Source organism: Ranitomeya imitator, chromosome 1 (assembly GCF_032444005.1).
Source record: "Ranitomeya imitator isolate aRanImi1 chromosome 1, aRanImi1.pri, whole genome shotgun sequence".
Classification (NCBI taxonomy): domain Eukaryota; kingdom Metazoa; phylum Chordata; class Amphibia; order Anura; family Dendrobatidae; genus Ranitomeya; species Ranitomeya imitator.
Window position 1 is genome coordinate 121,803,465 of NC_091282.1, and position 26,480 is coordinate 121,829,944.

The 26,480-nt window shown below is 46.2% G+C and overlaps 1 protein-coding gene across 4 annotated transcripts in view; it reads left to right on the forward strand.

Moving 5' to 3' along the window:
* Positions 1 to 85: 85 nt before the first annotated feature.
* Positions 86 to 26,480, forward strand: part of GFM2 (GTP dependent ribosome recycling factor mitochondrial 2) — an 85,837-nt gene continuing 59,442 nt past the window's right edge. Inside the window, exons 1-10 of one of the 4 annotated variants that reach the window (XR_011318277.1) lie at positions 86 to 210; positions 7,027 to 7,119; positions 8,756 to 8,843; positions 10,315 to 10,360; positions 11,610 to 11,707; positions 18,816 to 18,941; positions 19,026 to 19,114; positions 22,893 to 22,981; positions 23,125 to 23,185; positions 24,113 to 24,298. Coding sequence is in view for 3 of the 4 variants with exons in the window: in XM_069750410.1 (XP_069606511.1) it covers positions 7,069 to 7,119; positions 8,756 to 8,843; positions 10,315 to 10,360; positions 11,610 to 11,707; positions 18,816 to 18,941; positions 19,026 to 19,114; positions 22,893 to 22,981; positions 23,125 to 23,185; positions 24,113 to 24,298 (834 nt within the window). In the remaining variant the exon portion in view is untranslated. Of the gene's footprint in view, positions 211 to 7,011; positions 7,120 to 8,755; positions 8,844 to 10,314; positions 10,361 to 11,609; positions 11,708 to 18,815; positions 18,942 to 19,025; positions 19,115 to 22,892; positions 22,982 to 23,124; positions 23,186 to 24,112; positions 24,299 to 26,480 lie in introns of those variants that run through there. The other 3 variants (XM_069750410.1, XM_069750397.1, XM_069750401.1) reach the window with 3 other exon arrangements.

A 26,480-nucleotide genomic window follows, 5' to 3' on the forward strand; every position in this document is an offset into this window, starting at 1 on the left:
AGTCCGAGCAGAGAGAGCACTAGAAAACACACAGGATATATAAGAAAGGTCATTCTATAAGTGGTACGAGGGTATTGGTAGCGCCCACACCTGGAATTCTGGGAAGAAGGTCACATGTGCCATGAGTACAATGACGTCATTACGTAATCTCTGGGTCCTGACGTCAGCTTGAAGCTTCAGAGTTGTCACGTGGGGTATGCTCTTCTGCAGGTGAGTCGTGTGTTCCTGTAGGTCGTCAGTGATGCAGCTCTATGGCATTCGTATTGGGGCAGAGGGGCAGCGCAGGAGAGGCTTATGGGAAATCTTATTCAAAGTAGAGTTGTGCTTCAAGGGGGCTTCTCACTACCTGGACATCTCCATCATAATTGAAGTTGTCCCCTATAAAATAGAAATAATGGAAACTTCCCACACTGGTGCCGCCCAGCACTATTAGTGCTGGGACCAGAGGCGTATCTAGGTTTTCTGGCACCCGGGGCAAGAATTCATTTTGGCGCCCCCCCTCCCCACCCCCAGGACATATGCGATTTGCACACTCAGTCATGTACCGACGAGCTCCTCTCCCTAATGCTCCCAATGTTCAGTGAAAAACAGAAGCAGGAAGAGGAGCTCGATGTCACCAGACCATAAGTGTGAAAGTCGCATGTGAGTGAAGTGTCCATCTGACGAATACTGGAACCTGCAGAGCTGAATCCTGACATCGCAGCTACTGAATTCTCACAACAAATGCACTGCACACTTTTAGGATTCTCCCTTGCCGGTGGACAGTCATGTCAGCACAAGTATGTGATTTGTATACTTCTGATCACATTCCGACTAGACGTGCCCGGCCTCGCTCAGTTCATTTTCATAGAGTGGGGCCACACATGTCTAGTCAGCATGTGACCGCATGTATGTAAATCCCCAACATGAGAGAATCCTGACAGCGTGCAGTGCGCACTGTGAGAAGTCAGAAGTCTGTAGTCACAAAGAATGACTGCAGACTCATCACAAACCTGGACATTCCCTTTAATGCTCCTAACATAAATAAAAACATGAGAATTAGTATCACAAATAACATTTACATCCAAGTACCTTATAGATGACGTCGTCTCTGGAGTCATTCTCCTTCCTTTCTTCATCTTGTCCAGACCCCATGATGAGTTTTCTCATCCACAGCCGTCTCTGCAGACTTCCATCTTCTCCGCTCTTTTGCAGAAAGTCTCCACAAGACGCCCTTAAAGATACAAGTGTCATTATAATGCTCCTGTATAAAACATTGCCCCTCACTATATTGTCTGCACAAAATATGACCCCCACACTGTCCCTCTTATGGTACATGCTCTTCACACTGACCTCTCCTTTCCATACCGGCCCCCTCTTCACACTGTCCTCTCATACTGTGTCCCCCTATAGGGCCCAGTATTTATACTGTACTCTCTCATCACACTCCCCCTCCTTGGTATACTGTCCCCTCCTGGCTGTGCCCTTACACTGTCCCCCCATGCTATGCGCCCACTGCTCAGTTTCTATTCTGTGCCCACTCATTTTTCTCCCCCCATACTATTTCATCACACTATTCCCCTTCCTTCTCATTCCACAACCTCCCATTCCTTCCCCTCTCATTCCACCACCCCCATCATTTCCTCCTTTGCCTATTCCACCATACCCATCATTTTCTCTTCCCCCACCATCCCCATCATTTTCTCTTCCCCCACCATCCCCATCTTGGCCCTTTCCACCACCATCATCATTGTCCTTTCCGCCGCCATCACCACATCACCATACTTGCCCATTCGACCACCTCCATCATTTTCCCCCCCTCCAATATCATCAGTGTGCTTTCCACCACCACCATCCTTGTCCATTCTACCACCTCCATCATTTCTTCCCCCCCTCATTATTGCCCTTTCCACCACCTCCATGATTTCCTTCTCCCCCACCACCATCTTTGCCCATTCCAATTTCCCCCTCCATCATTGCCTCTCCCCATCATTGCCCATTCCACCACCTCCATCATTTCCTCCCCCTAACCCCATCATTGCCCATTCCACCTCCATCATTGCCGATTCCACCACATCCATCATCTCCTCCTCCCCCTCCATCCCAATTATTGCCCTCTCCCCATCATTACCCTCACCTCTCCTCCCCATACGCACACACAAAACCATTTACATCTCTGCTACGCATGCACGCACACACAAAACTCACAGAGCACCTCTCACCTATATACACACACACACAACACACACACAGCACCTCTCACTTATATACACACACACACAACACACACACAGCACCTCTCACTTATATACACACACGCACAACACACACACAGCACCTCTCACTTATATACACACACGCACAACACACACACAGCACCTCTCACTTATATACACACACGCACAACACACACACAGCACCTCTCACTTATATACACACACGCACAACACACACACAGCACCTCTCACTTATATACACACACGCAAAACACACACACGCACAACACACACACAGCACCTCTCACTTATATACACACACGCACAACACACACACGCACAACACACACACAGCACCTCTCACCTCTATATACACACACACAATTTACTACCGACCATTGCCCCTGCTCCCTCCCTATCCTGGCTGCAGGCTCCATATAGCCGACCAACCCCCCAACCCAACCAGCCTCCTTAAATATCAAATGTTATCAGATTCTAATCTAGGTTCGGACGGTAGGTGTCTTCAGCTCCATTACCCAGCCGGTCCCCGCGGTCTGGAGCTGGAGCACACTTACCACCGTCCAACACCGCAAAGCAGCAGCCTATGCTTCGCCTGCCCTGCTGTGTCTGTGTGAAGAGAGAGTGACGTCACCGCTGCTGGCGCTTCACTGATGCGGAAGTGCCAGCAGCGGTCAGCGGCACCTCAGCGGTCGTCAGAAGGGATCACAGTTCACAACAGCCAGGCAAGTCAAGGGTACTAGCGACAGCGGCGGCACAGCCGCGGCGTCGCTGTACACCTTGGGATTTGACTACGGCGCCCAGCACTTTCTCTGAGCCGGCTGTCAGTTTTGCAAGCCTGCGAGAAAACCACGCAGTACGGATGCCATACGGATTACATACGGAGGATGCCATGCGCAAAAAACGCTGACACACCCTGCCTACGGAGGACCTACGGTCCACTATTTTCGGGACTTTTCAGCGTATTACGGCCGTAATATACGGACCGTATTTTCATACGCTGTGTGTGACGCCGGCCTAAGTGTCTGTGGGAGAAGGGGGGAGAGGGAGAAGTTTGAGCTTGACACGCTGAGACATATCTATAGCTGGTGGGTGCCGTGCCTGCTGGTGATTTCAGCCGAAGTGAGGAAGAAGCAGGGGAGTCTCCAGCACGTCCTTCCAGTTTAAATAAAATTTCTTTTTTATTTGAACATTTAAAAAAAAAACAAACAATTTTTGAAATTGAGACTCTGCCTGACGCCTTTCTGGCGCCCTTAGTCGTACGATCTGTGACTAAGGGCATCGTGGTGCGCCAAAAATGCGTCAGGCAGAGTCTCTCTCTCAGTTTTAAAAATAGTTTTTTTTTTTAAATGTTCAAATAAAAAATAAATTTTATTCAAGCTAGAAGGACGTGCTGGAAACTCCCATCCTTCACTATCATGTAACCACTGCAGCCAATCACTGGCCCCTGTTGTGCTGCTGCACTCTCACTACTTGTCTGAGGGATGCGCGGCAGCGGCCTCTGATTGGCTGCAGTGCTTACCTGGCACAACAGTGCCGCACATCCCCCGGTGACCTGACACTGACATCACAAGATGGGACGGAGAATCTGCTGCTTTTCATTTACAAGGGGGGGGGGGGGGGGGGTACTTCATTTAAAAAGGGGATGGTGCATGTGGTGGCCAACCATTCTAAATACAGTGTTCAGGTCTATATCGATAATGGCGATCTATGGTGCTCGCCTCCTGCACCATGGCCGGCATGTTGTCTGGGATCTTACCGTGTCCCACCAACCAGAATCACTGTATGGAAGGACAAGGTGCAGGATCTCCATACAAGTCCTCCCCACCCAGTTGGCCCATTGATGGGGCATTGGGTTTCTTTGTGGGGGTCCTAGCAGTTAGACCCCAAACCTATGAAAAGCTGGCATATTTATCATAGAATGGCAATCAGACTCCACAATGGTGCCACCATTGGATAGGATCATTAACTAAAGGCAACAACCCTCAGGCTGTGTGCACACATTCAGGTTTATTTGCGTTTTTCTCGCTATAAAACACAAAAAATACGCTCACATTAAGCATCCTATTAGAATGCATTCCACATTTTTTGTGCACATGTTGCGTTTTTTTCTGTGGCGGAATCGCATTCTGTAAAAAACTGCAGCATGTTCATTCTTTGTGCAGAATCACGGGGATTCCGCACACATAGGATTGCATTGATCTGCTAACTTTCCGCATGGGGCTATGCCCACCATGCGAGAAGTAAGCGGATTATGTGTGGTTGGCACCCAGGGTGGAGGAGAGGAGACTCCTCCAGGCCCTGGGCACCATACAATTGTTAAAAAAAAGAATTAAAATAAAAAAATCATGTTATTCTCACCTTCCGGCGTCCCCGGCATCCTTCCCGCTCCTCGCGATGCTCCCGTTCCCAGTGATGCTTTGCGAAAATTACCTGTGATGACGTGCGGTCTCGCGTGATGCTACGTCACCTGAGGTCATTGCCGCAAAGCATCACTGGGACCGGAGCATCGCGAGGAGCGGGAAGGCTGCGGGGGCCGCCGGAAGGTGAGAATAACATGATTTATTATTTTTTAAATTATTTTTAACATTAGATCTTTTACTATTGATGCTGCATATCAGCATCAATAGTAAAAAGTTGGTCACACTTGTCAAAGACTATGTTTGACAAGTGTGACCAACCTGTCAATCAGTTTTTGCATTCTGCAAGCTATTTATGCTTGTAAAACGCTAGTGTTTAGCGGGAAAACGCATGCCAATTCTGCATGCGATTTACCCGCGGCAGGAGTTGCAGAATCTCCGCGGCATTTCTACAATGTGTGCACTTAGCCTTTCTCTCCGGGTTCTGTTCACATATATCAGTCCGGACTATATAAGATCCGCTTTTCGCTCCCTTGCCATCTGTCAGGCAGGGCATTGGCCTTCCATTATCGCATGGAGGAACGTGGCATGTAACATCACATCAGGATGGGCTGACAGCTGTAGGAAATGTCAGTAACGGGTGCTCCATACCTGATGGGAAGCTCATGTGACCACACTGACTCCAAAGGGTCTGCCTCTTGGGGACCACCAGGGATCAGATGTAATATTTATGAGGGTGGGGCTGGCACTAAGTGTTCAGACTCTCTGCAGTGTAATCGCAGGGAAGATTCAGCATTGCACTATGCCCAGTCAGATCAGAGGACTGTCCATGCTCTGTAGATGGGATAGATCCTCCAGAAAAAGAAGAGATTTGTACCCACTCCCCAACTGGAACTGAATAGGAGGGTGGCGCTATTAAAAGGAATGGGTCATCAGAAAATGACGTCCTTAAAGGGAACCTGTCACCCCCAAAATCGAAGATGAGCTAAGCCCACCAGCATCAGGGGCTTATCTACAGCATTCTGGAATCTTGTAGATAAGCCCCCGATGTTACCTGAAAGATGAGAAAAAGAGGTTAGATTATACTCACCCAGGGGCGGTCCCACTGCGGTCTGGTCCAATGGGCGTCGTGGTCCGGTCTGGGGCCTCCCATCTTCATAGGATGACGTCCTCTTCTTATCTTCATGCTGTGGCTCCGGCGCAGGCGTACTTTATCTGCCCTGTTGAGGGCCTCTCTGACCTTTCCCAGTGCCTGCGCACTGCAGTACTTTGCTCTGCCCTCAACAGGACAGACAAAGTACGCCTGCGCCGGAGCCGCAGCATGAAGACAAGAAGAGGGCATCATCGTAAGAAGATGGGAGGCCCTGGACCGGACCATGAAGCCCATTGTACCGGGACTGCTCCTGGGTGAGTATAATATAACCTCTTTTTCTCATCTTTTAGGATGCATCGGGGGCTTATCTACAGCATTACAGAATGCTGTAGATTAAACCCTGATGCTGGTGGGCTTTGCTCACCTTCGATTTTGGGGGTGACAGGTTCCCTTTAAGGTGAGCTTAATGTTAAATGTATTTTTTAAAGAGTTTGTCACCCTACAATCAATAACTACTAGTGCTATAACATGCAAACATGAAATATCTGAAATTAGAATTGCATTACTGCTCTAGAAAATAGCAAAGATACCTGGCGCATAGAGATATAGAGATGGCTACTCTTAGTATGCACCTGTTCATCCCAGTTTTTTGCTTGGAAGTGACCGTCAGTCTTTGATATTTATACACAGGCTCTCTGACCATGCACTGCACCCCTCAGCCTCTGGCGGTTTTAATCACAGGAGAATCCTACCTACCGATATAATTATAGGCTAGCAGCCCAGGAGAGGTATCATGTTAGGTTAGGTTCCCAGCAAAGAGGATCGCCTTGTCGTGGCTGCTGGGCACACATGAATTGACCTATATATGCACCAAGTATCTTTGTTTTATCCTTTTTTCTAGAGCAGTAATGCAATTCCAATGTCATATTTCATGTTTGTATGTTATAACGCTGCACAGTGCAATTTTATTGGTTAGTTCTATATGGAGGTGGCTACTCTTAGCCTGCACCTGTTCACACCTGTTTTTTTGCTTGGATGTTACCATCAGTATTTGATATTTTTACCCTAAAATCAGTATTTAAGCTAAGCCCATAGTCCTTTCCTAGGAGACCAGCGACCCACGATAAATTGCAGAGGTGGCCGGTAACCTTGACAGCGAGCAGTAAACAAGAATATTAAAAATTGATTCCTGAGAATGGAGAGGGTTTTTATCATGTAACTTGCAAAGTTTCTTGTTTTTTTTTTTTCCTGACACTTTGCCATTTTAACCATATAAGATCACTTGGTTTGTCACTTTTGGCTGGAGGTCATCTGTAAGCGGATGCTAAATTCTATGAAACATTAAAGTCTCTTTCTATAGGTCTCTGTGCGGTGTCTGTAGAATACAAAGCAGCCAGTGAGGATGTTAGCGGTGTACAAGTCTGTGCTGAGAACATCTGATGTGTACACAAAGGTAAAGGCTTGATACTTATTATCCCTACTCTGTATTTGATACACTATCGATTTTGCAAGTTTTCCCACCTACACAGAATTGAGAGATCTGTAATTTTTTTTGTAGGTACACTTCAATTGTGAAAGACAGAATCTAGAAAAAATCCAGAAACTCACATTGTATGATTTTTGCATTATTAATTTGCATTTTATTGCATGAAATAAGTATTTGATCACCTACCAACCAGCAGGAATTCTGGCTCTCACAGACCTGTTAGTTTTTCTTTAAGAAGATCTCCTACTCTGCACTCATTACCTGTATTAATTGCACCGTTTTAAACTCATTACCTGTATAAAAGACATTTGTCCACACACTCAATCACACTCCGACCTCTCCACCATGGCCAAGACCAAAGATCTGTCTAAGGACACCAGGGACAAAATTGTAGACTTGCACAAGGCTGGGATGGGCTACAGGACAATAGGCAAGCAGCTTTGTGAGAAGGCAACAACTGTTGGTGCACTTATTAGAAAATGGAAGAAACACAAGGTGACTGTCAATCTTCCTCAATCTGGGGCTCCATGCAAGATTTCGCCTCGTGGGATAAGGATGATTCTGAGAAAGGCCAGGAATCAGCACAGAATTACACGAGAGAACCTGGTCAATGGCCTGAAGAGAGCTGGGACCACAGTCTCAAACATTACCTTTAGTAACATACGCCGACATGGATTAAAATCCTGCAGGGCACACAAGCTCCCCCTGGTCACGCCAGAACATGTCCAGGCCCGTTTAAAGTTCGCCAATGACCATCTCGATAATCAAGAGGAGGCATGGGAGAAGGTCATGTGGTCAGAAGAGACCAAAATAGAACTTTTTGGCATCAACTCCACTCTCTGTGTTAGTAGGAAGAAGGATGAGTACAACCCCAAGAACACCATCCCAACCGTGAAGCATGATGGGGGAAGCATCATATAATGGGGATGCTATTCTGCAAAGGGGACAGGACAACTGCACTGCATTGAAAGGAAGATGGATGAGGTCATGTATTGTGAGATTTTGGCCAACAACCTCCTTCCCTCACTAAGAGCATTGAAGATAGATCGTGGCTGGGCCTTCCAGAATGACAATGACCCAAAACACAAAGCCAGGGCTACTAAGCAATGGCTCCATAAGAAGCATTTCAAGGTTCTGGAATTGCCTAGCCAGTCTCCAGACCTGAACCCAATAGAAAATCTTTGGAGGGAGGTAAAACTCAATGTTGCCCAGCGACAGCACCGAAACCTGAAAGATCTGGAGAAGAACTGTATGGAGGAGTGGGCCAAAATCCCTGCTGCGGTGTGTGCAAACTGGGTCAAGAACTACAGGAAGAAACGTCCAACCTCTGTAATTGTAAACAAAGGTCTCTGTACCAAATATTCTGTTTTTCTATTGTATCAAATATTTTTCATGCAATAAAATGCAAATTAAAGGGGTTGTCCAGTACTACGACTAGGCTCGGACTGGCCCACCGGACAACCGCTCACTTGGCGTAGTGCTGGCATCACGGTTTCTACTGCCGAGTGATATAAGTAACACGACAGCAGAAGCTATTAATTAAGCGTGAGACAGAATGAATGGTCCCATCACATAACTGACATGTGATTGTTTTCTCTTGTAGTGTGTTCATTGCTGTAGAAGACAACGTTCACTGTGCGGCAGGCCAGGATATCATTATGGATCCTCTAGGAGCTACAGCATGCCGGCAGGTAGAGTTGTGCATTGGGCAACATTTCCTTGTAAATATATAATTCTTTCAGAGAAGAATAGCCCCTTCCCGAAATCCACTGTACATGTATGGCGCACTTTAGGAGCAGGCTGAGCCCGCTCTATTCCCGGCACATGATTACTTTGTTATTGAGTCATCATCTGCCACTAACAGCTGCAGACGGAGCTGAGCTTCACTGTCTATGGTTAATTGTTAAAATGCCTCTGAAATCTCTGAAGCTCATCATTCAATGCAGCCATAGCCCCCTCGCCATGATGGGATAGTAGAGTGTTCGATGGATGCCAGGGTCTGCTGAAGACCCCCTTTGTCTGCCATGACCGTGCTATGTTGAAAGTCTGCCTGTTTCTGGGCTCCATAATTTTTACTATATACTGCAATACTTTCTTATCGCTTTCTATAGTACAAGTGTTTGGACGAGCGCAGGGCCAAGTCATCCTTGTAATCAGACCCATTCTCTTTCCATTGGTGTGTTGATACCAGAGCAGTCATTTCCGGGTTCGGAGCGCCTCTTTCATTTACAGTGAGTCTGGGTGTATACGTCTCAGCATCGCCAAGCTTACCGTGCATGATCGAGATCTGGACTGAGGCGCGGTATAGATCATACATAGTAGTGTGCCCCTCGGCTCACAGCGCATGAAAGAGGCATTCGGAGTCCGGACCCTAAAAGAGCATGTGCAATATTTCAGAGGTGACTGCTCTGATGTCACCATACCACAAAGCAATGAATCAAAAGAATATGGGCATGATCACATGTATGCCTCGGTGCAGATGCTGGAACTCCGCGATCGCTCGGAATAATGTTTTTTCACACAAACGGGCACATATTTATTTTATAACTCTGCCAGAAAAACTAATTGAGCAGCTTTGCTAGAGACAACAGTATTATCGATAAAGCACCACTCCAGTAGTTTTTTTTTTTTTTTTTGGTCTTGGAGTGACGCTTTAAATGTAAGCCACCTGCCTCTGGTCATACCGTCGTATTCCTGCGTCTTCCCTGTTTTTCAGAGCCTCACTGGTCCTGCGGCGCCATGTTGTGCCCGTAACTTTTGACTGGTTGGAAGTCATAAGTTCCGGTACAAGAGCTCAATGCAACGAGGCTCTCAAAGAGATGTATTAAAAAATGACTTCCTGGAGCTGCTGGCTGGTCACTATTTCCAGCAGACCGATGAGAGCTTCGCTGGAAAAGGATGAAGGCAGCGGTAGGTGAGTATCAGACAGGAGGCAGGGGAATTACATTTAAAGCACCACTCCAGCGGTGCATTTATAATAAAAATGCTGGAGTGGTGCAATAAGTCACCAGCATGGCATCAGATTAATATGCAATTTGTTTATGTCAGATTCCCTTTAACAATTGTTTGTTTTTCCTCAGCTATAAATTAGTCTATATTTTCACTGTATGTACCTCACCAACGGCTAGCCCCATTGTCATTTCTTCTGCTGCTGTTTTGCAGGGGATATCAAATCACTGCGGAGTATCATCACCCCTCCTGTTTCCAGGTAATGAATAATGCACACTACCGGTATTCGGTACATGCTTTCTTCTTGAAAGTGTAACTAAGCTAGAAGTGTAAGTGCATGAGTGTCCTCGGAGCGGTGCATGAGTGTCCTCGGAGCGGTGCATGAGTGTCCTCGCAGCGGTGCATGAGTGTCCTTGTCCTCACAGCGGTGCATGAGCATCTTCACAGCGCTAATATACTTTTAAGAGCCGTCTGTGAATCGAAGACGAGACTAGTCTGGCACTGCCCCTGGCCGGCTCTTCCCAGCCCTGCTAGAGATGACTCTCTCTTTATACAGTGCTGGGAAGAGCCGGCCAGGGGTGGCAGCAAACTATTCTTGTAGTCAATGCCTGTCTCTTCATAATATATTTTCTCTTAAACGCCAGAGCATGATATACCTGGCTGCAATTCATGCCTCCCATAGTTTCGACAGCATGGATCTGCTGACAGGTTTCTTTTAAGCGTTCGCCTTGGGTGTCTCAAGACCTCCCACCATCTTTACACTATGCGGGCCTAATCACAAACTGCATGGAATACATAAAAGGTTGCTTATATAACTGTGAACAATGGTAGACAAAGATTTTTGAAGCAGCAGGGACATGCCTGTACCCTCTTTGAACGTCATGGATAATTGCCCATAGTAATACATCCAGCCATTGCTCTCATTTTCCAAAGGACTGTAGAAAAAATGTGAAATTAAACCTTTTTGTTGGTGTCTTCTTCATATGCTCGAATATTAATATTACCAAACCACTGCATGACCATTTCTACCCTAACCTACTGTATCCTCACCCATCCCTTGTAGATTGTGATCCCTTGTGGTCCTCTCTCCACCTGTACCAGTCATGACTTGTATTGATGAGCGAGTATACTCGTTGCTCGGGTTTTCCTGAGCACGCTCGGGTGACCTCCGAGTATATATGACTGCTCGGAGATTTAGTTTTCATCGCAGCAGCTGAATGATTTACAGCAACTAGCCAGCTTGATTACATGTGTGGATTCCCTGGCAACCAGGCAACCCCCACATGTACTCAGCCTGGCTAGTAGCTGTAAATCATTCAGCTGCTGCAATGAAAACTAAATCTCTTAGCACTAACAAATACTCGGAAGTCACCTGAGCTCATCACTAGTGACTTGTATTGTTTAGGATTACTGTATTTGTTTTTTATTATGTATACCCCTCCTCACATATAAAGCGCCATGGAATAAATATAATAATAAATAATAATTACCTTTTGCTTTCACTGAAGGATCAGAAACATTGGAATCATGGCTCATATTGATGCCGGGAAAACCACAACTACAGAGAGAATGTTGTATTATTCCGGGTACATCCGAGCGCTCGGAGGTAACAGAAATACACAAATGTGTCTGCTATACAGGCTTGAGTTACTTGAAGACTGTCTCTTTCTACAGTGGCAAGTAAAAGCTTGGGCACCCCTAATTAGTAGTATTGTGAACAGTAAAGCAAGTTCAAGATGAAATGATCTCTAAAAGGGCTAAAGTTAACAGTGACCAATTTCCTTTGTATATTAGACAGAAAAAAAATGTGTTTTTTTTTTTTTTTTTTAACTGCATAATGAAAATGGGCCAATGGAAAAGTTTGGGCACCCTCGAAGATTTGTGTGATCAGATAACTTTGACCAAGGTTTCAGACCTTCATTAGCCTGTTATGGTTATGACTCATTCACTGTCATCGTTAGGTCAGGTGACACAAATTTCCAAGCTTTATAAACACCCAGCCTCCTTTAACCTTGTGCCAAAAAACAGCAGCCATGGGTTCTTCTAAGCAGCTGCCTAGCAACCTGAAAATGGTGGAGGCCCACAAAGCAAAAGAAGGCCATAAGAAGATATCAAAGTGTTTTCAAGTTGCCCTTTCTTTAGTTCAAAATGTAAGTAAGAAATGGCAGTTAACAGGAACAGTGGAGGTCAAGATAAGGTCTGGAAGACCAAGTAAAATTTCAGATTGCTAGAGAGGGAAATCAGAACCCCCGCTTGACTGCAAAAAAGCGTCAGAAAGATTTATCAGACTGTGGAGTTGTGGTACATTGTTTTACTGTTCAGAGAATTCTGGACAAATATGATCTTCATGGAAGTGGCATCAGAAGAAAACCTATTCTGCGTCCTAGCCATAAAATTCAGTGACAGAACTATGCAAAAGAACTTCTAAAGACTGATGCATTTTGGAAACAAGTCCTAAGGACCAATGAGATTAAAATAGAACTCTTTGGCCACAATGATCAAAGGTATGTGTGGAGGGGAAAAGGGCACAGAATTTTGACTTTAACTTTAGACTGCTTAGAGATCATTTCATCTTCAACTTGCTTAACCACAATAACAGTAATTTCTCCTTCGCCTCATTGGGGGACACAGACCATGGGTGTATGCTGCTGCCACCAGGAGGCTGACACTAAGTGATACAAAGAAAAAGTTAGCTCGTCCCCTGCAGTATACACCTCCTGCTGGCTCTCGGCTCCTCCCCTGCAGTATACACCCTCCTGCTGGCTCCCAGCTCCTCCTCTGCAGTATACACCCTCCTGCTGGCTCCCAGCTCCTCCCCTGCAGTATACACCCTCCTGCTGGCTCTCAGCTCCTCCTCTGCAGTATACACCCTCCTGCTGGCTCTCAGCTCCTCCTCTGCAGTATACACCCTCCTGCCGGCTCTCGGCTCCTCCCCTGCAGTATACACCTCCTGCCGGCTCTCGGCTCCTCCCCTGCAGTATACACCCTCCTGCTGGCCCCCAGCTAACCAGTTCTTGCTTAGTGTCCGTAGGAGGCACACGGACGGGTCTGCTATTCAGACCCAAAGAACTCCTTTTTACCGTTTTTTACTTTTTACTACGGTCGAATGGGGCGACGGATTCTTTCATGTTCCGATCTCCTCGAACCATCAACAGGCGAGCACGGGAGTTTTACCTCTCCGTATCCTCTCCTGCGACGTGGGAAGCCACTGCCTGAGCTGATTTTAGGGGCGACGGGCCCCTTCAAGGGCACCGATCTCCCCCCTCCCTTATCAGACGAGCACTGGAGTTTCACCTTCAGTATCCTCTTCTGCAGCCAGGCCTATTGCCGGACATTCAGCCCTGTCCACCAGGTTTTACCCTCGGCTGTACAGAGGCACCTTCCAGCGTGGCGTCCGAGCAGCCCCCACTGAAAAAGCGGATGATGGAAGGAGGCAGACGGTTCCTCTCCACCCCTCTTCTGCAGGGATGGTGGATGGAGGCTCCCCAACCCTGCACTGTCCTATCTACCCGGGCACAGCTCCTACCTGCAGCATCTGCCACCCCCTCCATATTGGGGTAAGTGCTCCGTGAGATTTGGGTTTTTCCGGAGGTCAGAGGAGGGCTCCATAGCGACAGGGTCCCCACAGAGCTTCGCGGCTCTTTTCCCCTCAGTCTGCGGGTGCGCGCCGGCCGAAGCCATAAATTTAGTCCCCGGCTTCGGCCCTGTTTAGGCCGCATCCCGGGAAGCCCCGCCCACCGCTTGCTTCCTTCTAGCGGCTCCGCCCCCCTATTCAGGCGCTTCTCGTTCCAGACGAGATCTCGGCGGCCATCTTCCTCCTCCTCCATTGCGGTCACTATTTCTTCTGGAGGGGGCTGCGGCCGGCGGTTTTTCAGCGCTGGAGTCAGCGCTATTCCAGACGGGGGACTCAGATTCTGAGTAAGGTGAATCGCCCCAATATCCCCCCCCCCCCCCCCCCGGCACGCATCCCGGCAGCATTAAGGGACTAGCTTTCCCTGTTTTTTATATACTTAAGGCTGCAATCTCTGGTGCTCCTGCACACTACAGAATGTATAGTACAGTGTGCAGGCTTGCAAACAGAGAGCTGTGAGTTCCCAGCAACGAGAGTTAAGTTTTAACCTCCTGTCTCATGACTCATTCCCTGGTATTTGCTACTCTACCTCGGTAGTCGCTGGGCCCATAGGTGCATCCCCAGTTTTCCATGCCTTTTTATTAAACCCAGGACCAGCATTCCCTGGTCTTAAGGGTCCCCTATTTTAAAAGGGTCACATCCCCAGCATTCTCTGCTCTGCCAGAAGCCGGTCTCCTTTTCCTTAGTACTTAATCAGGCCAGTATGCCCTGGTCTTAAAGGCACAGGGCCAGTAGGCACTGGTCTTAAAGGCACATGGCAAGCATGCCCTCGTCTTAAAGGCACATGACCAGCATCCCTTGTCTTAAAGGAGCATGACCAGCATTCTTGTTCTTAAAGGCACATTACCAGCTTTGCTGGTCTTAAAGGCACTTGTTCCAACATTCCTCTCATGACCAGTATTCCTGGTCTTAAAGGCACGTGACCAGCATGCCCTGGTCTTATAGACACGTGTCCAGTATACCCTGGTCTTAAAGGCACATGACCAGTATGCCCTTGTCTTAAAGGCACGTGACCAGTATTTCCTGGTCTTAAAGGCACATGACCAGTATGCCCTGGTCTTAAAGGCACGTGGCCAGTATCCCCTGGTTTTAAACGCTATAACCAGTATGCCCTGGTCTTAAAGGCACATGACTAGTACGTCCTGGTTTTCAAGGCACATGACCAGTATGCCCTGGTCTTAAAGGCACGGGACCAGTATCCCCTGGTCTTAAACGCAATAACCAGTATGCCCTGGTCTTAAAGGCTCATGACGAGTACGTCCTGGTTTTCAAGGCACATGACCAGTATGCCCTGGTCTTAAAGGCACATGTCCAGTATGCCCTGGCTTTTAAAGGCACATGACCAGTATGCCCTGGTCTTAAAGGTACACGACCAGTATGCCCTGGTCTTTAAGGCCCGTGACCATTATGCCCTGGACTTAAAGGCTCAGGACCAGTACGCCCTGGTCTTAAACGCAAATGACCAGCATACCCTGGTTTTAAGGGCACATGACCATTATCTCCTGGTTTTCAGCATGCCCTGCTTTTAAAGGCACATGAACAGTATGTCATCTTTCACATGGCCAGTAACCCCTAGTCTTAAAGGCGCATGACCAGTATTTACTGGTCTTAAGGGCACATCATCTATCCTAAGCTGGTCACCCTAACTGAGCTCTGGAGCACTCACATGCTCCCTCCCCTACAATGGGAGCCGTCGGCTAGCAGGGGCCGCAAGTATTCTAGAAAAACGTACAGGTTCTAAAAAATCTCCATCAACATTTGACGGGTGATGCACTTGAAGACCTCTAAGTAGGATACCATACCTGGTCGGAATTTTATGGGCGACGGGTCCCTTAAAGGGCTCCGATTTCCCCCCACACCTTCAACAGACGAGCACACGGAGTGTCGCCTCCATGTATCTTCTTCTGCATCCAGGTCTATCGCCACAACCTGCCCTGTCCACTCGGAAACCTCAATTCTGGGGATGTACTGAGGCACACATTTGTGGCGTCCCAACAAGGAGGTTTTCCCCCCTTTGTATCAGATGCAAGAAAGTGGACGATTCCTCTCCACGTCCCTGTTAAGAAGATGGTGGATCGAGGTTTTTTCCTTATTTCCTTCTCTGCACGACGATGACAGAGACCTGCTGGTTACAGTCCCGCATTCTGTCACTTGGCAGACTCGCCGAGCAGAATTTCTTGCGGTATTCCTACCAGTATTCTGGCCGGTGTATCATCAATTAAGATTCCACAGACTGTCGGATAGCAAATCTAGTTCGTTCCGTCTTGTGGTTTCGGGTTCAGCGCTCTACCCTTCCTTAGCCGCCACATGGGTTGCTTGACCAAAGGGAGAGAATGAAAGTCTCCGGGTCCCAGACCTTAACTACTTCGTTCCACAGTATAGCTGGCCTGTCAAATCTTCTGAGCGGGAGACTAGCAAGGGATCGTATCTCTTCTTCAGACTCAACCAGCAGTGGAAGCATTGGCCAGGACAGTCTAGATCTAAGGGATCTTGGTTCCAAAATGGAGGGAATGAAAAGTATCTCCATTCCTGGACCCCAAACTTCTAACAACCTTTGACAGGGCCCTTTTTTTTTTCGGATGGAGTTCCTCCGCTCAGCCTCTACTTCAACAGAAGAACGTGGTTGTTTTCTGGCATCCATCGACATTCGGGATTCTTACCCTCATATACCTATTTCTCCTCTCTACTATAATCTCTTCGCCTTTCCATTCGCGAACAGCATTTTCATGACCTGGCCCTTCTGCCTGGCTACCACACCAGAGTGGTCGCAAGGGTCTCGACGGTTGTCATGTGCTTCTTGCACCTTAGAAGCATGGTCGTCCTGCCCTTTTTGGTCGACTTTGTAGCCGCTCTCCTAGTACTACGCTGAGTCGTCCATATCACTTGCAATTACCTCTCTATTGGGCTAGCAGCTAAACTTAGACAAGTTTTTTCCCTCATTCTCAGCCCAGCAGATCCTCTTTGAGGATGATCCTGCCCAAGAAGGATGGTTATCTCTCTCGGGTCTAGGTCGTGGCCCTTCTACAGGGAGCTTGCGCACTCGATCTCTCATTCCCTCGGCTCTTTCAATTCGCTAGGAGGGTTCTGAGGGAAAGGACGTCAACGGAAGCAGTTTCCTTCGCTGCGCTCGTTTTCTGCAAGTCAATCAGGCTCTCAAAGGGTAGTCTCTGAGCTCCTTCCTCATCCAGAGCCTTCTCCTGGCCCAATGGCTATTGGGAAATACCATTGCCAGTTTTCTTCTCCCGATCATCTCTCTGTAGATCCGAACGGTACGGCTATTCCTTCAGCAGGCCCTCTGCCTTCTGGCGGGTCTTCAGTTGGATAATGCCTCGGCTGTGCCACAAGTTAGCCATCTAGCAAGTACCCACAGTCAAGCGCCATGGCTAAGGTACCGCGCACTCTCTGATGGGCCGAGATCTATCTTCGGTGATCTCAACAGTACATACCCTGGAGTAGAACACTGGGCGGCAGACATATTCAGCCGTCCGGGTTTTTCCTCAAATGAGTGGGAACTTCACTCGGAAGTCTTCCATCGGACCTGCCTTCACTGGAGTACTCCAGAGGTAGTTCGGAGGGCGTCCAAGCTGAACGCCAATGTACTCCAGTTCATGGTTTGGCCTCGCGATCCAAGACCATTGCAGTGCATGATCTATTCTTCCATGGTACCAATTTCCATAACCCCTCTTCCACTACGTCTGAAATCTTTTCGGAAGCGGGTAGGGCCCCAGTGATCCCGGGAGACCCACACTGACCATGTCAGGTTTTTTTCTCGCTTGCGGTACTAGTATTTTTCCGGCTTATTGTCTCAAGCTGGAAATATGGTCTTTCTTGCAGGCCTCAACCTGTAGTTCTTCCCTACCGTGTACCTTTAAATCCGTGGGACCTTAATGGTCCTGGGCATCTTACAGTGAACTCCTTTTTTGATCCGGATAGACTTTTCTATCTGGGAGGGTCTCTCCCCTTCTTTCTCTGCGTTCTTGTCCTCCTGATGAGTCTTCAGATCTCGACGCTCTGTTCTTTATCTTCTTTCCTTATTACCTTCAAGGCAAGGTTACCCTCTAGGCATCCCCTTCCCTCGTTGCCAAGGGGTATTATTTCTCCACTGTTGCAGGGGCATCGTCCTCTCATCTCCTTCGGCTCTAGTCCACAAAGCGGAATGGGTTCTCCATAATCTGGAAGAAGCGAGTGCTCCGAGTGGGTACGTATCGAGGACGACGTCCTTCCAAAGGTTGGACACTTTACTCGGGTTTTTCGATGGTAAGTAGGCTTCCTGACGGTCGCAGGAAGGGTTTAGCCGTTTTTCTTCGGCCACGTTAGCCTGGTGGATTCTTTTCTCCATCCAGGAGTCCTTTCGCGCTAGATGTCAGCCTATCTCCCTGTCTGAGGGCTCTAGGCGCCAGACGTCGGCAAGCACGACCGCAGGCTTACGAATTCCTCCAGGCCGCATGCATTTTTGAAGCACTATAATTCACTCACTTCCACAGATGTGAGTCTGGGCAGGTGGACTTTGCAGGCCGCGGTGGCGCACTTGTAAGTAGCGGCTTCACGGCCTGAAGTGATGTTGTCCCCACCCAGGGACTGCTTTGGGACGTCCCATGGTCTGTGTCCCCCAATGAGGCGAAGGAGAAATAGGGATTTTTGTGTACTCACCGTAAAATCCTTTTCTCCGAGCCATTCATTGGGGGACACAGCTCCCACCCTGTTATTAGCTTATGCTTTGTTTTTATCTTTTGATATGTTATACTCTTATATATAATGTGACATACTTTACGCTTATATGTCGTTATTGATCTCCTACTGCTTTTGCACCGAACTGGTTAGCTGGGAGCCAGCAGGAGGGTGTATACTGCAGGGGAGGAGCTAACTTTTTCTTTGTATTACTTAGTGTCAGCCTCCTGGTGGCAGCAGCATACACCCATGGTCTGTGTCCCCCAATGAATGGCTCGGAGAAAAGGATTTTACGGTGAGTACACAAAAATCCCTATTTTGACCAGGGATGCCCAAACCTTTACATGTCACTGTATCTATCTATCATACAAATTGGCTTCTTTTCATTTTATATTATTTCATTTCTTTATAACAGATGTTGATGATGGGGACACAGTGACAGATTTTATGGTACAAGAAAGGGAACGAGGGATCACTATTCAGTCGGCCGCTGTGACCTTTGACTGGAATGGCCATAGGATCAACTTAATTGACACTCCAGGTTGTCGCTCGTTCACTTCTGGTGCATTGTGTACCAGGTTGTCTTCATGTAATATCTTCTGAACTATATATTGTCTGTTCGCAGGACATGTGGACTTCACGGTGGAAGTGGAACGCTCACTAAGGGTGTTGGATGGTGCAGTCGCTGTGTTTGATGCCTCTGCTGGTGTGGAGGTATAACGGATTACTTTGGTTAACATAACATTGGGTAAAATGTTCTCATTTGGAGAAATACCTCTTCTAATTATCATCCTGCTTTCTGGCAGTTATACATTTTGGCTATCTTGGTTAGATGCCATCAGGGAGATTGGCAGGGATTTTCTTAAGCGGGTCATACACATTGGATAAAAGCCGCCCGAACCTGCGAATTATCTAGTGTTTATGAGGACAGCCTGGATTTCATCCTGTCTATTTCCCCATCATCCAAGAAAATCAGTCCAATTATGGTGATCAAGAATGTGATCAGAGTTTCTCAGATGAGATAGAAAAAACTCCATTGTCTTCATTTTGTCAGTCCTTGAAAAATGCACTTAGATGTCATTTGAGTGCTGTCCGATCTTTTTTTTCCACGAAATGAGATCCGATAATTCGATCAGTTGGAATTGAACAATCAATCAGTTAAAGTATAATAGAAACATATCACCACTTCTGTATTTATCAACCACTCCTGGCTTTGGCTTAGAAATACTGATGTAAAATACTTGCCAAATACTGAATGTGTGAACATGGCCTAAGGGTTTATAAGTTGCTTATTCTACATGTCACTATGCTGTGAACACGGGCTGTCTCGGCCATTTATGATGGAGCTTGGAAACATAGCTGTCCACCAAAATAGTGTTTACGGGTAAGGTAACACTAGAGGTAAGGTGACCAGTAGAGTGACAAGATGGACTGTTATGACCTGGTGGTTAGGAGCACCCGGAATGACCTGATAGTTAAACCTCATACAGGACGAGCTCTGGGATGTGGGAGCTCTGCTGACCGCAAGCCCTAATCGTATCGCACACACTAGAAATAGCCGTGGAGCGCTCCTGACCAGACCTAGGCGCCTCGTCACAGCCTAAGAACTATCTAGCCCTAGGGATAGAAAATAAAGCCTACCTTGCCTCAGAGAAATTCCCCAAAGGTAAAGGAAGCCCCCCACATATATTGACTGTGCGTAAAGATGAGTCACAAACGCAGAAATGAAACAAGTTTCAGCAAAGGGAGGCCAGACTTACTAAATAGACAGAGGATAGGAAAGGTAACTTTGCGATCAGCACAAAAACCTACAAAAGACCACGCAGAGTGTGCAAAAAGGATCTCCGCACCGACTCACGGTGCGGAGGGGCCACTCTGCATCCCAGAGCTTCCAGCTAGCAAGACAAAATAATGATAACCAGCAGGACAAGAAAACAGTGAACAAATAAAGACTATCAGGAACTTAGCTTCTGCAGGAGAAGGCAGGTCACCAGAGAGATCCAGGAGCGAACTGAAGCAATGCAAAAAACATTGACAGCTGGCATGGAGTAACGATCTGAGAGGAGTTAAATAGAGCAGCCAACCAAAGGATAAACCACGTCACCTGTGTAAGGAACCTCAGAAGCAGCAGCTTCACTCATAGCCACCAGAGGGAGCCCATAGACAGAACTCGCCGAAGTACCATTCACGACCACAGGAGGGAGCTCGACAACAGAATTCACAACAATGGACGCCCCACCTGTACAGGGCTTCCTAATGGAAGCATAATTGTGCCTCTAAGGATATCTAGTAGTTGTCTATATTTACCATCAGGATTAATCAAAGATTAATTTTCTGAATATATCCTACAAACTGGTCAGAAATTCATGGGCATTATCCATTTTGCAAAATTTCAAATCCCTTTGGCCTTAAATAGAGATTTCTGGTTTTGGTTTTATTGATCAAACCATGATAGGTTTGCACAAATGAAATGTACACTACCGTTCCAAAGTTTAGGGTCACTTAGAAATGTTCTTATTTTTGAAAGAAAAGCGCAGTTTTTTTTCCAATAAAGCTAACATTAAATGATTCAGAAATACACTCTACACATTGTTAATGTGGTAAATGACTATTCTAGCTGCAAACGTCTGGTTTGTAATCATTATCTTCATAGGTGTATAGAGGCCTATTTCCAACAACCATCACTCCAGTGTTCTTATGGTACTTTGTGTTTGCTAACTGTGTAAGAAGGCTAATGGATGGTTAGAATACCCTCGAAAACTCTTGTGCAAGTATGTTAGCACAGCTGAAAACAGTTTGGCTGATTTAGAGAACCTGTAAACCTGACCTTCCTTTGAGCTAGTTGAGAAACTAGAGCATGACATCTGTTGGTTCCATTAAACTTTCAAAATGGCCAGAAAAAAAGAACTTTCATCTGAAACTCGACAGTCTATTCTTGTACTTAGAAATGAAGGCTATTCCATGTGAGAAATTGCCAAGAAACTGAAGATTTCATTTCCCTACAACGGTGTGTACTACTCCCTTCAGAGGAGAGCACAAACAGGCTCTAACCAGAGTAGAAAGAGAAGTGTGAGGCCCTGCTGCACAACTGAGCAACAAGACAAGTACATTAGAGTCTGTAGTTTGAGAAATCGACGCCTCACAGGTCCTCAACTGGCAGCTTCATTAAATAGTATGCGCAAAACGCAAGTGTCAAGGTCTACAGTGAAGAGGCGACTCCGGGATGCTGGCCTTCAGGGCAGAGTGGCAAAGAAAAACACATTGGACAGAGGACGATTGGAAAAAAGTGTCATGGACAGACGAATCCAAGTTTGAGGTGTTTGGATCACACAGAAGAACATTTATAAGACGCAGAACAACTGAAAAGATGCTGGAAGAGTGCCTGACGCCATCTGTCAAGCATGGTGGAAGTAATGAGATGGTCTGAGGTTGCTTTGGTGCTGGTAAAGTGGGAGATTTGTACAAGGCAAAAGGGATTTTGAATAAGGAAGGCTATCACTCCATTTTGCAACGCCTTGCTATACCCTGTGGACAGTGCTTGATTGGAGCCAATTTCATCCTACAACAGGACAATGACCCAAAGCACACCTCCAAATTATGCAAGAACTATTTAGGGAAGAAGCAGGCCGCTGGTATTCTATCTGTAATGGAGTGGCCAGTGCAGTCACCAGATCTCAACCCCATTGAGCTGTTGTGGGAGCAGCTTGACCGTATGGTGCGCAAAAAGTGCCCATCAAGCCAAAACAACTTGTGGGAAGGGTTTTGGAAGCATGGGGTGACATTTCTCCAGATTACCTCAGCAAGTTAACTGCTAGAATGCCAAAGGTCTGCAATGCTGTAATTGCTGCGTAGGGAGCATTCTTTGATGAAAGCAAAGTTTGAAGGAGAAAATTATTATTTCAAATAATCTTTTTTTCGAACCTTGTCAATGTCTGGACTAGATTTTCAATTCATTTGGCAACTCATTTGATTAATATAAGTATGAGTTTTCATGGAAAACACAAAATTGTCTGGGTGACCCTTAACTTTGGAACCGTAGTGCAGATACATTATTTTCTGGGAACTTAAAGGGATATTCAAAAGTTTAAGTTATCACCTATTCATAGTATAGGTTATAAATTCCCGATCACTGAGGCCCTCGCCGATCCCGAGAACTGGTGATCTATAGAGCAGTGTTCAATCATGCGCACCACCACCCAATATATTCTTATTGAGATCACCTGAGATAGCTCAGCCCAGCACTCGGCTTTTCTTTGACACTGAATGGATAGAGTGGCTGTGTGCATAACTGATCACCTCTCCATTCTCACGGTGAGGGCTCCAGAGGTCTGATAACCTCCGAACTAGAGGATACCTCATTAATACATGCATACTAAAATCAGATGCACACCGTACAATGAAATGAAACTATAGTATCCCCGTCAGTGTTGTACATGTATGGCAGTGTGTGAGGATACCTGTATGATAACCATATGGTCTCTTTACATCCAAGGCTCAGACGCTGACGGTGTGGAGACAAGCAGATAAACATTCAGTACCACGAATGTGCTTTTTAAATAAGATGGACAAGACTGGAGCCAGGTACTGGGCATTATTGGGGTCTGTAGTACGGTGTGACCATAGATTATAGACTGCAATATAGATCCTGCCAGTGTGAATTATGTTCTACTACTTTGTTACATATGAGATACACAATTTGTGTAATTTCTTTGTTACTCTTTTAGCTTTACATATTCTGTTGAAAGCATCAAAGAGAAGTTGAAAGCCAGGCCCTTGTTACTACAGGTAAAGTGTTCGTGTGTAAATCAACGCCATGTTATAAAGTGACATACGTGCTGATGGCGTCGTCATTATCCGGTTAATTAGTATGCATGATGTAGTGGATGGCGCTTGTACACCGACAAGTCTGACCCTGGTTTATGTCAGGGATTCCCTATGATGGAAGCTGTGATATGGGATACATGCGACTGATAATGGGGACAGAATGGGCTGTTACCAAATATCCCTACTAATATATCCCCGGCCACATAGGGGTCGATTCAACATCACTTTTTGGCATTTTTCTTCTTTTTTTTTTTTTGTTAAGTAAAAATGGTTCTGATTGTGATTGTTTTCTTTTATAATATTTATTCTTTTCATTTTTGCCTTTTTTATGTTCACTTTACTTGATTTTGGCTGTGTGTGTTTTTTTTTCTCTCCTTCAGTTTGTCACTATTTTAGTTATCCAGATGTTTTGGCCTATTTCATCATTTGCAACTTATTGAAATGTTGCCAGATTTTTGTGCAGTTGAGCTCCAGTTCCCTAATGGAGTCCAAAATCTGTCTTCACCATTTTGTTTCTTGTCCAGTTAAAGACTAACATGCAATATTTTCAGGCTTATTGAGACGGTTATGTGACTTTTTCCTCCAAAAAGGCACAAAAGAGACAAAGTATATTTCTGAATTTGTGCTTGTTCATCAAACATTTTATATCCATATTGATGAATTTGCCACAAAATCCACCAGTGCAAACAGACAAGACAAAAGAATGACTTTAGGATTAAAAAAAAAAAAAACCCCCACACAAATGATGAATCGGGGTCATATTAGGCAATGCCATGCTGGGGAGCATTTGACAGAGATCTGAATGATTGATTGAAATACCTTGAAATACTTTGATTGAAATCTCTCTCATAAATCTTTGTTCTGCTTTTTATTTCTTTTCATTTAAAGCTTCCTATCGGAGAAGGAAAATCCTTCCAGGGTTTGATTGATTTAGTGTCCATGGAATCGCTCACCTGGAGCCCGCGATCTAATGATGATGATGGGAGAAGATTCCTTAGCAGACCGCTGAGTGAGATAACGGATGGCGACCTCCTGCAATCAGCCAAAGATGCCAGAAATGCCTTACTAGAACAAGTAAAGTGTTAAAGTAAATATATAATACTAGATGGTGGCCTGATTCTAACGCAATAATGCAATGATTACACAGGATTCGGCCGGCTGGGCGCGACCAATTAGCGAAGCGTGGTTCAAATCCCGCGCCAATTCGTGGCTGGATTGCGTCTGTCGCTGATTGGTCGCGACCAATCAGTGAAGCCAGGGCAAGCTCCAGGTTTTTGAGGACCCCGGCGAAAGAGTCTCACAGCCCACGTAGCATATAACAGCCCACGTAGTATATAGCACAGCCCACGTAGTATATAGCACAGCCCACGTAGTATATAGCACAGCCCACGTAGTATATAGCACAGCCCACGTAGTATATAGCACAGCCCACGTAGTATATAGCACAGCCCACGTAGTATATAGCACAGCCCACGTAGTATATAGCACAGCCCACGTAGTATATAGCACAGCCCACGTAGTATATAGCACAGCCCCTGCATAGGCAGCATCAATAGTAAAAAGTTGGTCACACTTACAGGGTTAATGGTAGCGTTATCGGACTGCGTTACACCGCGGTGTAACGCAATCTGTTTAACGGACTGCTAAAACGCTATGTGGGCGCTGACTGGAGGGGAGTAAGGAGGGGCCAATTCGCGGCGGGACTGTGCCTGTCGCTGATTGGTCGCGCCCAGCCGGCCGATCAGCGACGCGGGATTTCTGTGACAGACAGATGGAAGTGGACCTTAGACAATTATATATATAGATTGTCACCCAGGTAAAATGTCTGTAGAGAGGTTACAGGATTAGTGATATGGTGTTATCTGCGCATCCTCGGGTGCTAACAGAGTGTCTTCGGTGTGCTCGGAAAATATATGCAAGTCCCCGCTCCCGTGGCTGTTAGGCAGCCACAACACATGCAGGGATTTCATGTTTGTTAGGCAGTCCCTGCATGTTTTGTGGGTGTCAAACAGCAGCGAGACATGCAGCCGCGGGAACTCGGAACACATTATTCAAGCACCCAGAAGACACATGGTTAGCACAGGAGCATGCTCAGATAACACCTTATCTGAGCACACTCGCTCATCACTATAAAGGATCAGAGATGGGAAGGATGTGCTTCTACGAGAGCCTTTTAGATAAACTAAAACGTCATTACTACTGTTCTGTACAGGCTTTAGCTCAGTACAAATGCACCACAAAATGACATCCGTGTAGTATATTGAGTAGCTTAGAAAAAAGCTGTCTTGTTTCTTCTGTATACGGGTATTGTGCAGTGTGGACAGAGAACAGTCTGTGCTTAATATTACAGGAATGGACGTGTATTAGGAAATGGCATTGCTGGTGTACACAATACTCCTCTCTACACATGACTGGAGAAATGATTAGATCAGATTTAACTTTTTAGAGGCCTTTAAACCGAAGCGAGTGATGACATACCACTAGAATATGCAATTGATTGGTCGGTCTGACCTCAGGGGCCTTCACTTATCTATCACCGGAGTAAAGGAGGGCTGCAGCTATTTATATTTTATTTGCATGCCACTTGATTGAGAATGTTATCCTTTTCTTTTTTTGCTTTAGGTTTTTTTTCAATCCATTCTTTTTAAGCCATTTGTGTCTAAAAGCAAATAAATTGTTCATCAACAGTCACATAAAGGCTTGTTTTCTACCAGACAAATTGTAGTTTTTAATTGCAACATTTCATTTGACATGCCATGCCTTCTAAACCAGGAATTTTATTTATGTATTTTTTTTTGGGGGGTGGGGCAGGGGATGGAGGATGGTATTTAAAAAAAAAAGAAAAAAAAAAAGTGTTTTATTATTGCATGTAAAAACACGGCCCTTTTTCACCAGTGTATGGTCGGGGTGTCTGTTTTTAACCGTCCTTGTTGTATAAAAAAACATAAGGAACCTTGTGTCCCATAGACTACAGTGGGTACAGGTTCTCCCTGTGAGAAATGGGTGTCTGAATGAGGCCGTAATGTTGTGGATGTTAAATCAGTATATAGCTTTCTCAGATGCTTCATTGGGGGACATAGGAACCATGGGTTACGTGCTGCCACCTGGAGGCTGATACTAAGAATACATCTTAGGAAAAAAAAAAAAAAAAAACTGACTCCTTCCAACAGCCTACACCTGGCCAGCCGACACCCAGCTATTTAGTTTAGTGTAAAGGTACCTTCACACTCAGCAACTTTTGAACGATAACAACAGC